The 13271-nt window shown below is 41.8% G+C and overlaps 1 protein-coding gene across 6 annotated transcripts in view; it reads right to left on the reverse strand.

Annotated features, from left to right (window-relative positions):
• Positions 1-6728: 6728 nt before the first annotated feature.
• LOC124110478 (centrosomal protein of 135 kDa-like) overlaps positions 6729-13271 on the reverse strand; it is a 46455-nt gene continuing 39912 nt past the window's right edge. For all 6 annotated transcript variants that reach the window (XM_046469860.2, XM_046469859.2, XM_048387479.1 and 3 more), the window contains 5 exons: positions 12428-12637; positions 11410-11612; positions 10737-10841; positions 9817-9966; positions 6729-9612 (listed from right to left, as the gene is read on the reverse strand). In XM_046469860.2, coding sequence (XP_046325816.2) covers positions 9480-9612; positions 9817-9966; positions 10737-10841; positions 11410-11612; positions 12428-12637 — 801 coding nt within the window. In that variant the 3' untranslated portion in view covers positions 6729-9479. The remainder of the gene's footprint in view (positions 9613-9816; positions 9967-10736; positions 10842-11409; positions 11613-12427; positions 12638-13271) is intronic.

Genomic DNA, 13271 nt, shown 5'->3' on the forward strand with positions numbered 1-13271 from the left:
CTCTATTAATCCACATCTGTCAGTCTAGGAGTTTATTGCATCAGTGTCTGGTGGTGTTGTTTGCTAATGTGAGGTGTCTGATATTCCTGTTTACTTGTGTGCATTCTTTAACAGGTGCATTGCAACAACCTGGTTTTCGTCTTCAGCTCAGGTAGCCATTGTGCTGTGCAGAGTTGCTTCCCTTAGCCATGCCAGAATCTGCTGATCATGGGTTTGAAGCTGTAGAGATCAAAGATTTATATTACCAGAGTTACTTCTGGTTGAAGTATGTGCTGAAAGAACAATGAAATAACAGATGATGGTAGAACATGGCTTTGATAATTGTCATGTCATCCATGAAATATATACAGCTACTGCTGAGAATCGACTGCTCAGTAGGACTTGTGTGCTGGGCCTTGCGTTCTATGTATCTATGTTCTATGTACTATCCACGCTTCCATCCACGCTTCCATCCATGCTTCCTAGTGCCTTCTTTCCTCCCCCACAAGGTTTTTTTGATCCGACGGGAAGTTGGGATCATTGGCATTTTGTGTCAAATTTGAAAAAATATATATCTCGGTTATTTCTTTATTAGGTCATATTTTCAGTTGTACTGAAGACCTGTAAAGAAATGGGTTAGAACTGGTCTTCAGCAACCCATGCTTCACCCTATGCTTGCTGTAAAAGTCGACTATGCTTGCCGTAAAAGTCGACTATGCTTGTCGTAAGAGGCAACAAACTGGATCAGACGTGATTACAGACCGCCTTCATGTAGCTGGATACAATATCCAATCTGGATACATATTATGATGTGGTTTCTTTTCTTAGGTCAAAATGACCTGAAACAATTTTTCATTTGAAATTGCTTTTTAAGACAGTTTACATCTTCCCGAGGCAAGGGCGTTAACTGACTGTAAAAGTCCAGTTTCCACCCTTGCCGAACTAGGCTGGAATTTCCAGGCTCGATCGGAGCACCACCAGTGACTTTTATGAGTTATGTCCCTTCTATGTCCCTCGTCCTGACCAATCAGATTCCATCTCTTATATCACTTGTATTTGCTTCAAACAATATGGCAGCACCAAGTCAAGATGATCTGATTGATAATCAACTGAGTGAGTCAAGACGATCTGATTGATAATCAACTGAGTGAGTATGGTTTTATGCCGCTTTAAGCAATATTCCAGCAATATCACGGCGGGGGACACCAGAAATGAGCTTCACACATTGTACCCATGTCGGGAATCGAACCCGGGTCTTCAGCGTGACGAGCAAACACTTTAACCACTAGCCTATCCTACTGCCCCGATTGATAATCAAAATCTATATTGTAATAAAGCGGGTCTTACCCCGCGAAGTGCATAAAATCACTTGAACACCTTAATTAAAAACACGAAAAGATTTGCAAAATATCTGTTGATGCCCAGATGGTGGTACACATGCTCAGCAAATACTGCAGTCAACTGAAATCTGCACGTTGAAATCCACGTTGTTTACGAACCGGATGTCTAGTTGGTTACGCAATTTTGATTGGACTATGCATAAATTCATAGTCTAGTCAAAATGTAACTCCGAATTCCCAGGAGAGTTCGGCAAGGATGGAAACTGGACTTTTATAGTCAGTTATCTCCCTTGCCTTGGGAAGATGGACAGCCTACGGCCCCACCATGTAATATTCTGGGGGTGGGGTTCCTCTCAATGTCAAATGGATCGTTTACATGATGCTTCTTACTGGATGTTATGTACAACCATCCGGGGCCTATAGCCTGTATTCCCCCTCGGTCGGACCTCACCGATTCTGCAGCACAGGTTCCAGTTGTATGCCGTCATTCCTTCGTCAGCTTTATGTGGAGGAAGGCAGATGATATTTTGATATATATTTATCTATGCAGATTTTGGCTATTTTCCTGTAGATGTCTTATTTGTATATCATGATACTTGTCAACATGTTAATGGTTAATACCTTGTGATATATGTTTGGACGATGTGATATATATATTGTATTCAGGTAAACATCAATGTCTTGCTTGATTTAGTTGCTTGACATATACGCATGATCAATATATACGTATACGTATAGATGCACACACACACACACACACACACACACACACACACACTTTCACTGGAGACAACTATATTTTTTTTTAAGTTTAATGTTGCATTCAGGAGGTCCAGTGCTCTACAAGTTATGAATGTGTTGTATGTAGTGCATTACCTATCACATCTGTCTTTCTGAACGTCCGACAGCAAATTGCTGGTGTGCTCCATCCAGTTCCTCGTTTGTGTTCATTTGGGGCCTTGGGTTCCAAGTAAGAAATGCTGAGAATGGTCAACTGTGCAGAATCAATGAATTTAGTAGAGTTGTGAGATTCTGCTATGATGGTCTAGTCGTTGCTGCTCTATAGCATAGTTTCTGCTGCTACAGTCAAGCTATAACCAAAACAAAGAAACCACTAATTTTATTTTGTTAACAGAAGTATGTTTTTAGCATGTACACAGCAAATGTCAGTTCGTTTTAAGCGTGTTTGTCATGAACATAGTTTACTGTATGTGGGTTTGATGGAGATGGCGGAGGGAGGGAGGGTAGCACTGCCTCACCAGTAGTACCAAATTTTCTTGAGTATATTTCACACTTTTTTTCCAACAACACAGCTGTGTAGAAGGGTGTGTGCATTATACACGAAATAATGAATAATAAACACAAGGTAATCTTAATCCCTAGATGTAAAACAATGCCTAGCAGAACAAAAAATACAATTTAAACGGTAAATAAATATATCTGGTGATTTTTTATCTCAAATTTCAAATTTGTACTGACCAAGTTTCTCCTTTACCGGGGTCGCTGAAGGGGTAGATCTACGGTGTAATTTTTTTCTGCGCTTGACATTCAAATTTTTTCTCTCCAAAATACTGAATCTGCTAGAGGAGGGTGCACATTATACATGGGTGTGTACTATACTCAAGAAAATACGGTATTCACTCTGTTTTTTTTCATGCATTCCTTCATTTCTTAAAATCGTGTTTTATTCAGTCATTCTTCATTATCCTAGTTGGTTAGTCATATGTTTTGTGTGTATTTTATATATTATGTATGTAAAGAGAATCATGGTCAATTTTTGGCTGAATTACCAGGCTGTAAAGTCATTTTGGGAATCTTGTATTACTGGCAGCAGTGGTGTCAATTTATTGCCTTGTTTTGTGATCATCTTCATTCATCCAGGGTATTTTATTTCCATTCTATTGTCATATATACCCTGGACCTGTTCTGAGTTATTCTGATTAATTTATAACCAAAAAGAACCCTTAGCACTTATCTATGATCTTAGCCCAGGAAATCTGTAAAGTCCTGGGTTTGTCCTTTTCATTGTTTTCTGAAAGAGAGTGAATGATCCACGTCGGGTGTTATCCTCCTGACAGTTGTTTTGTTACGTATGACATCTTTGTTGATACAAAGTTATTGTTTATTCAGTTTTAAACTTTTTGTTTGTGATTAATTTTGTTTGTCCTTGGGAATATTAGGTTTTTCTTTGCTGAGTTTGTGTCCTGTCGGAACAGCTGTCTTTATGCAGCTTCACATTTCCAGATTATATGATGATGATGATGATGATGATGATGATATATTGATGTATGTATGATGATAATTGTGCATACATATCTGTTCGCCTGTGTGTTCCTATGTCACCACCTATCTGCTTGTATAAACTGTATCTAGTCAGCTGTCTCAGTTGCAATAAATTATTTTTTAGCAAATCCATTTGCCACGCAGTCTGCACCTCATGATGTTGGACGAACTGGATGATGCTGGGCTCCATAGTAGGATTATTTACTACAAACAACACACAGGCTCTGTGAATACGACACACATGCTCTGTGAATACGACACATGCTCTGTGAATACGACACACATGCTCCCTGCATACGACACACATGCTCCCTGCATACGACACACAGGTTCTGTGAATATGACTCACATGCTCCCTGCACACAACACACATGCTCCCTGCATATGACACACATGCTCTGTGAATACGACACATAGGCTCCCTGCACACAACACACAGGCTCTGTGTATACGACACATAGGCTCCCTGCACACAACACACAGGCTCTGTGAATATGACACATAGGCTCCCTGCACACAACACACAGGCTCTGTGTATACGACACACAGGCTTCCTGCACACAACACACAGGCTCTGTGAATACGACACATAGGCTCCCTGCACACAACACACAGGTTCTGTGTATACGACACATAGGCTCCCTGCACACAACACACAGGCTCTGTGAATACGACACATAGGCTCCCTGCACACAACACACAGGCTCTGTGTATATGACACATAGGCTCCCTGCACACAACACACAGGTTCTGTGTATACGACACATAGGCTCCCTGCACACAACACACAGGCTCTGTGAATACGACACATAGGCTCCCTGCACACAACACACAGGCTCTGTGTATACGACACATAGGCTCCCTGCACACAACACACAGGCTCTGTGAATACGACACACAGGCTTCGCGGACAAAGCACACAGGCTCTGTGAATACGACACGCATGCTCCGTGGACAAAAGACAAAGGCTCTGTGAATATGACACACTGGCTCTGTGGACACAACCCACAGACTCTGTGAATACGACACACAGGCTCCCCGGACAAAACACACAGGCTCTGTCAAAACGACTCTGTGAACACAAGACAGCAACACAGTGTAAGCTTGGTGTAAGAGGAAAGCTGATGCAGATCCTAAGACTTGAATCTGGAGTAAACTACGGCTATAAGGAACTCAAATGGACCACTAATTTCAGTTAATAAATAACCCTAGTTTGTTATAAACAACAAATGGGCAGGGCCAAAAAATAGGTTTGTTATATCCGTCAGTTCCTTATAAGTGTGTTCGTTACAAACATTGAAACATACTTTGAATTTAATATAATGCCCAGAACCTGGCAGCTCTGCTTTTACATGCGTTTATCCTCCATTGTGATGTCATTGGTTACCATGACCACAGGGAAACAAGTCTTGTCTCTGCCACAGAAGCAGGTGAGATGTACATTTTACACACGACACTAGTTATTACTGTTACTGAATATAAATATAAAACAAAAACACACATTGAAAGTTTTAAACTATTTATCAACTGGTGTTGATATATTTGAAATCAAAAGACACGAGCGTGAGATTCTAGATGTATATTGTAATTCATTATTTTCTTAGAACATATCTAATGACAAAGTCTTGTCCAAAATTCAATTGACAAGTAAAACACTGGTAAGAGGAATTTAATATTGTTTTGATGTGCAAGGTGAGAGTTTGGTTAACGCAGTATTATGGAGCCATTATTTCACTGAACTGTTGATGACAAACCCACAATCGCAGAGGATTTGAACCCAGAATCACAGGAATCTGGCAAACAAACTGCCTTGACAAGGGTTCCACCTACGACAGAAGCCAAAGGGGCTCATTAGGAAAGAAATGTTATCACTCAATTCTCAAACTTTCTGATTATCAATTACGTTGTCAAAAAAAACAAATATTAACAAGTATTTGTCACAGAGTGACGAAATATCCCCCGCCATATACACCATAGTACCAAATATGAAGACAATCCAGCGATTAGTTCTTGAGATATTGTGGCAACACCGTTTTCCAACTCCAAAAACAGATTTGCCTGCTGTGACCTTGAAAATGGGGTCAAGGTCACCAAATCTGACAGGTGTATGCGATGTCTGTATACACACTATAGTTCCAAATATGAAGACAATCCAGCGATTAGTTCTTGAGATATCGCGGCAACACCGTTTTCTAACTCCAAAAGCAGATTTGCCTGCTGTGACCTTGAAAATGGGGTCAAGGTCACCAAAACCGACTGGTGTCTGCGGTGTCTGTATATACACCATAGTTCCAAATATGAAGATAATCGAGAGGTTTAGTTCTTGAGATATCGCGGCAACACCGTTTTCCAACTCCAAAAGCAGATTTGCCTGCTGTGACCTTGAAAATGGGATCAAGGTCACCAAAACCGACTGGTGTCTGCGGAGTCTGTATATACACTATAGTTCCAAATATGAAGACAATCCAGTGTTTAGTTCTTGAGATATCGCGGCAACACCGTTTTCCAACTCTAAAAGCAGATTTGTCTGCTGTGACCTTGAAAATGGGATCAAGGTCACCAAAACCGACTGGTGTCTGCGGAGTCTGTATATACACCATAGTTCCAAATATGAAGACAATCCAGTGTTTAGTTCTTGAGATATCGCGGCAACAAACAGGTGGGACGTACGTACGGACGGACGGACGTACGGACGGTCGTGAATACTATATCCCCCGGTTCGCGCTTTCGCGCGGCGGGGGATAATAAGCTGGAAGAATAAGGATGCTGTTTGGTCCTTGAAGTTGTCAGTTTGTTTGTTTGTCAATCCAAGTGTCTCAGCTGAAGAGTAGAACCGTAAAGATGCAGGGAATAAAAGGTCTTCAGCAACCCATGCTTGCCGTGAAAGGCGACTGCTTGTCGTAAAAGGTGACTTACGGGATCAGGTGGTCAGGCTGGGTGACTTGGTTGATGCATGTCATCGTATCCCAATTGCGTGGATCGATGCTCATGAGGTCAATCACTGGATTGTCTGGTCCAGACTTGATTATTTACAGACCACCGTCATATAGCTGGAATATTGCTGAGTGCGGTGTTAAGCAAACAAACAAACAGTTGAAGAGTATGCTGAGGAAATGACAGACCAACTTTGGTTATGGACATATTTTATTGAGGAGTGGACAGATCAGAATCTACTACATCTGCAGACATCGTAAGGCAGTATGGTAATGGAGTCATGTGTTGCTGGAAGACGATCCTTCGTTGAGGTAATGCTAGTATCACCATGGAAACATCACACTGGGGGTCTTCAGAAGGAGGGACAGGATTGCAAAGACCGAAGTAGGAGGACGTTCAGTCTTAAGAAATGATAAACTATGATCTGTTGCGAGTCATTTGGTCACAAATTCACTAACTACACAGTTCTTATATGAATTCTTCAGAAACCAAGACAACAAGTTTCTATTGGTAGATAAGAGGGGACGTCACTTCAGCAAAATTAAACATTAAGGGCAGTTTGAAAATACAAAGTCTTGACATACAGGGGTGACCACCCAGCGCTGATGTTCACAGGGCTCAGCACACAGTCTCATCTGACAAACATTAGCTACGATTCACTACGTCCACAGTAGCTGAGGATGAACAGTTGTCTCCCCTACTGGAATGTTGAGCTCCACACAACAGTTGCCTCCCCTACTGGAATGTTGAGCTCCACACACTGCACAGCGGAGAGGTTGGAATGTATCAGAGTTTGGAGTATCCTACACAATATCTATGACAGCTTCAATGTTAGGCTATGTAACAAAATAGAAATAAATAGGACTACATGGAAAACCTTTGCACGCCAGATTTCATGATTTTCATGTTGATCTGTGACTTTATGTTTATCTTGCACACCTTGAGGGGTCCTAGATGTTAGTAATAGTCATAAACTACAGAATTATGTAAGTAAAAGCAATTAAATAATATATTTATATATTTATATATGTAGAATATATACAATTAGTCAAAATATACTTTGTTCAAAGACTAAAATGGCCATGGATAACTTCCCTCATTACCAGGGCAAAAGAACATAAAATCAATCTGATGTTTCCAAGTTGTAAATATGGAATTTCAGAAGACAAAAAGTGATTTTTCAAAATGAGGATGACATCTTGCTAGTTCCATTCATACTAAATCTAAAATTTCAAATTAATATCTATTTGTTATATTCGTCACTATAGTATGTAAACAAAGTACATCCATCTATCTACAATACTGGTACAAAACACAAAAAATAAAAGTTGGATGGAGGGAATACCTATGTAAAACTAGGAGACCATTGGACGGATTTCATGCCGAGGTTTTCAATACTATACAAGTACAGCTTCTAGAGCCAGTAGGGCACAGCTGCAACAAGTGTCAACACAAGCAGGAATAAATATAGCACTCATAATAAACAAGAGGGACCTAAATTCAAATTATGTACAGCAAAACTGTCAATTTTCATAATGGGGTATTTAAAAGTTGAAGTCAGAATCGCAACAACTGTGCCCAGGTTTTTAAACCACTGCACTACAAAGCCATCTTAACAGTTGCAAGTCCATGCTGTGATCATTTCTTGTGTTACTTGTGTATCAACATAAAAAAGAAGCATGGATAAAAAAAACACCAACATTGTTTAATAAAGAGACAAAAATTTCTTCAAGATGTTAATAAATAAAATTATCTTTGGAAAAATGCAAGTGTTTGAAATGTTCTTTTCTTGGCATAGCTTCATAAATTATCTCCTGGGCCCACTTGCACAAAAGGATCTTAGCACTAAGATGATCGTAACTCCCATATTTTAGCATAGGCTTGCGGTAGTCGTAGCGCTATGATCGCTTTGTGCAAGTGGGCCCTGGTGCATTATTTCCTTCCCTTGCTATGTCATGTTGACCTGGGTGTTGCAGGGAGTTGAGATTGCTTTGTGGCAGTGGTTGAGAAGTGGATAGGTAGCCATCAAGTGGCAGTGACAAGCTACATTATAGCCCTACAGCCACCACATGCTAGACTCATGTAGACACATCGCCCTGCACGACGTCTGGCTCCGAGGAGAAACACGTATCACAGTCCAGCTTTTTAAATACAACAGACATACTGAGAGTTACACACTATATACCTTCGTTTGACCTACTACAATCAACAGTATAACCTTTTGTAGCTCTAAAACTTAAAGCAAATGACGTCCCTTGCAAATATAAATGTTGGACAAGGTATAACTTGAGTGTGGTACACTGCATACGTTCGACTATGAAAACCTTGTCTAAAATGTACATTTAACCTTGTAAGGGACACAGCAGTTAACTGAATCTTCAATGCTGTTTTATTATCACAGATGACGTTTGTCCAGTTTGCATTGGAATAGCAATTCCCATTATCCATGATGACAAACCATGACATACAGGGTCAACCTTGGCTACATATTAACAATGCTCCTTAAATAAATAATATCTCAAGTGACAGGATGTGGCCATGAGTTGTTTCCCTTGGTCGACTCTTCGCTACAGAAGGTTGGAATGTTTGGCAGTGGTCTTCCCCTGCAAGTCCAATGTCGATATTTGATCACATGGGACTGGCACAGAATTTAAACTCAACTTCCATCATAATCTTAAGGCTTAGGAAGAGGTGTGGTAGACTGGATTGTCATCAGTATCTTATCTTTGACGAAATGCATCACCCGTTCAGTATGATACAAGGCAAATACAAAGACTTCAATAAATGGAATACTTAGATGTCAAGCTAGGGCTGAGATTTAGCTTTCCTATCAGACAAATGTCTGACGGAGAGAGATTTAGGCGCAATTTGTGTATCCGAGTAATCCTGTGCCTGCTGTCATTTTAAACATTCCCTGGAAATCAGGATCCGATGTCGGAGTGTTTATAGGACATCGTGACCGTAGCTTTTTGGTGTAGTGTCCAGAAGATCGTCATCCTGTCCTATGTAGCTTGTACGTTCTGGCGACCGACGGCGTCCGGAGGAGCTCAACATGGAAGTATCTGGACTGCGATATCTGGAACACGAACAGATTATGGCTTCACAGATCAGAACAGTTTTCAAAAAAGAAATGACAACCATATTTCTTTCAGTAGGATGTGCACTGTATACTCAAAAAGCAACATTGTCCTTGCACTGCGCATGCATGCATGTACAGACAAACACGCACACAGACAGACAGACAGACAGACAGAACAAATGCCTTGTGACCGAAACCTACCTGCTAGGACTAGGTGATCTTGACCTTGAGCGTGACCTTGCCCTTCCCGGGCTATATGACCTTGACACCCGAGTGAGTGAGGATGAATACTCTGATATCATAACTGGCGGGTTGAGCCCATGTCTCCTCATCTCCTGCACGGCCCTCTCCCTGGATACAGATCAACATCATTCAGTTCAGTTAGTTAGGATTGAGATCAGGGCTAGAATAGGTAGGTCTCCAGCAACCTATGCTTCCCGTAAATGGCAACTATGCTTGTCATAGGAGGCGACTAACGGGATCGGGTGGTCAGGCTCGCTGACTTGATTGATGCAGGTCATTGATCCCAATTGCATGGATCGATGCTCATGATATCATTCACTGGATTGTCTGGTCCAGACTCGATTATTTACAGACCGCCATCATCTAGCTGTTATATTGCTGAGTGCAGCGTAAAACACCAAAACCAACCAACCAAGTTAGGATTGTGTTTGTTTGCATGTTGTGTTATCAGCAATACACCAGCTACAACATGGAGGCCTGTAATTAACCAGAATGAAATACAATCAAGTCACCGAACTTGACTAAGCTCTATTAGATACTGGGTTTCTAATACTGTGATACATTATTAACTAATAATGACCGTTTAATGCAAATGTACCCATTGTATGACTAGAATTTGGGATTCGTACCCATTGCATGAAGAGAATTTGGGATTCGGTAAGTTAGTGAGTTGACACTGCCAGCATTAAACAGAAGAGACACTGGGTCAGTGGCTTGCATGAAATTGATAGACACTGGGGCTTCTGTAAGATGAAATACGGTAATATGATATGGACCATTGAGCATAATTGTGGTGAATGTTTTGTCTGAACACATGACCAGTTGGTCGTGCTGATCCACTGAGATCATCAGGTAGCCTGGATCCAGCTAGGACTTACCTCTCGAACCGCTCCCCTGTCAGCTGTCTGCGGAGTCTCTCCACGTCTCCCTCCAGCTCCACATTCCTGGTCCGCAGTGACGCAATCTCACGACTCTGACTTTGGCTGCAGGCAAATTAGGATTGATCAGTACATTGAAATAACAAGTGAAAAGTAAGGGAGGGACAAAAAGGTGTGATGAAGTTTTAATTCTAAATGCAAAGTTGTAAAGGTAAAGCTTAACAAGTTTTCCAATTAACATATTTTTACATATAATGTGTCATCTATCTTTATCAATGTATTTACAATATCCAATAATATCCATAAAATCACAAAAACAATCACTAGTCTTTTCACTTTCTACCTAGGCCCTGTTGGACAAAAGCGACGGGCGGTTGGGTAGCCTTGTGGTTAGAGCTTTCGCTCGTCACACTGAAGACCTGGGTTCGATTCCCGACATGGGTACAATGTGTGAAGTCCATTTCTGGTGTCCTCCGCCGTGATATTGCTGAAAGCTGTGTAAACTCACTTAGTCACTCCACAAAGCGATTGTAGTACTAAGTAACTCCCATACCTGAACTTAGACTCACAACAATCGTAGCGCTTAGACCGCTTTGTGGGATAGGGCCTCGGTCAATACTCTTTATATCAATACTGGGAGCCAGTATTGAAGCCTACACATGACTTCACTCACATTTTGCTCTCATTGAGTGACAGCCTGTCCTTGAGCATCTGGACTTCCGCGTTCCTCTCCTGGCTGGTGAGCTGGAACTGGAACTCCTTCTCTCGGTTGTTCTGCAGGAGACTCTCCAGGTTCTTGGCGGTGGTGCGCTCCGATGACACTTGGCCCTTCAGGAGGTCGCCCTCCTGGCGCAGGTCCTCGATGACACTCGCGAGCTACAGACAAAGACAAGCAGGTCAGGAGTAGAAGCCAACACACATTCTACTTACTACGTGTGTATGGTGTCGCATGTCTCGGAGGGTGAGTCTTGGGCAGGAGGATGTTTTAGCATTCAACAAAGGTAGTTTTGAACAACCCAGAATATCAATACAGAGATCTGCCCTAGGGAGGGATGCTGAAGTGATGAGTAATTGTGAAGAAACAGTCAGCTGCAGGGATGACGACTGTAAACTAGGAGAGGTGTACGGGATCAGATGGTTGAGACAGTCATGAGACAGTCAAGAGAGCTCGATTTAGCTGTATAAAACATGTACCTTAGCGACCTATTATTGAAAATGCAACCTAATATTTATATCTACAAGCACAAAGTGCATGTCCCAAAACATCAAATTTGTGTTTGTCTAACCCTTACTTGTCCACACAACATCAATCTAAGTGTCTCTAAGTTATCTCACTTATCCCTGTGTTGTGTCAGTTTCATGATATATAAGTCATCGTAGATCTGTTATTTTAATTATTCAGACGAGTTTATGCATCTGTGTTTCAACATTGATACATTTAGGGGACCAGGGTGCAACCTGTTTTAGTCTGGTGCAACTAGTTTTTTTCTGGTGCAGGTCAAATCAGGTTCTTTAATCGAACCCTGCTCAGTAGTCTAGACCGTGTTAAGCTGGAAGCCCACTATCCAGCCAATTACTCTACATGTATACAGAGAACATGTATACAGAGAATGATGACTTCATAATCCAGTTATTCCATACTGTCAACCTGTTCACAGTGTTGCCCTGTATCTGTACAAGCCTGTGCCTACCTGCTCCTTGTCCAGGGAGGAAGAGGTGAGCTGCCTCTGCAGGGTCTCCTTGACGCCCTCCAGGCGGCTGCACATCTCGCGGACAGCGGTCAGGTCGGCCAGCAGGTTCTGCTTGTCCTCCTCGGTCTGTCGCAGGCTCTCCTCCAGCGTGGCCACCGACCGGGTCAGGTTCGACAGCTGGATCTCGTACGACTGCTGGGCTGACAGATGCTGCGGAAACAGAAACAATACTCATACCTCGCTGAACACATTCCAGAGTCACAAAAATGGTAAACTGTTCACCAAACACAATTAAGAAATGGTTCAATATTTTCTGCATTGACTGGTTCTGTGAAGACATGATGCACTGCTAACACTGTTGTGAATAAAGCATTCAGCAATATTCCATCTATATATCAACCCGTAAATAATCAAATCTGGACCAGACAATCTGGTGATTGATATTATCAGCAACTCTTCCCACCATCAGGCACAATGACATCAGATGTACCAAGTCGCAGAGTCTGACCACCACATCTTTTCATCATCTTTCAAGTCGCCCTATGACAAGCACAGATTTCTGGGGACCAATTCTAACCCAGAATCACCACAGGGGAGCAATGTTGTGAGAAAGTCGAAACAAAACTTGCTGCCATTTGTGAGTGAGGAACTGAAATGGTTTTGCGTTGGGATAGACACAGTACTGCAGCCTTTTTGGGGGGGGGGGTTTGGGGATTCATGGCATGTCACTGCAAGGATAGCCTTCACACGCTGAACAAATGCTGTGAATGGAACCAGGGGTCTAGCATGATCACATCACTGTAACCAGCTTATTACTACTGGAGGTGAAGTATTTGTTTATTTG

Source organism: Haliotis rufescens, unplaced genomic scaffold (genome assembly GCF_023055435.1).
Source record: "Haliotis rufescens isolate VD_foot unplaced genomic scaffold, xgHalRufe1.0.p SCAF_7, whole genome shotgun sequence".
NCBI classification, from domain to species: Eukaryota; Metazoa; Mollusca; class Gastropoda; order Lepetellida; family Haliotidae; genus Haliotis; species Haliotis rufescens.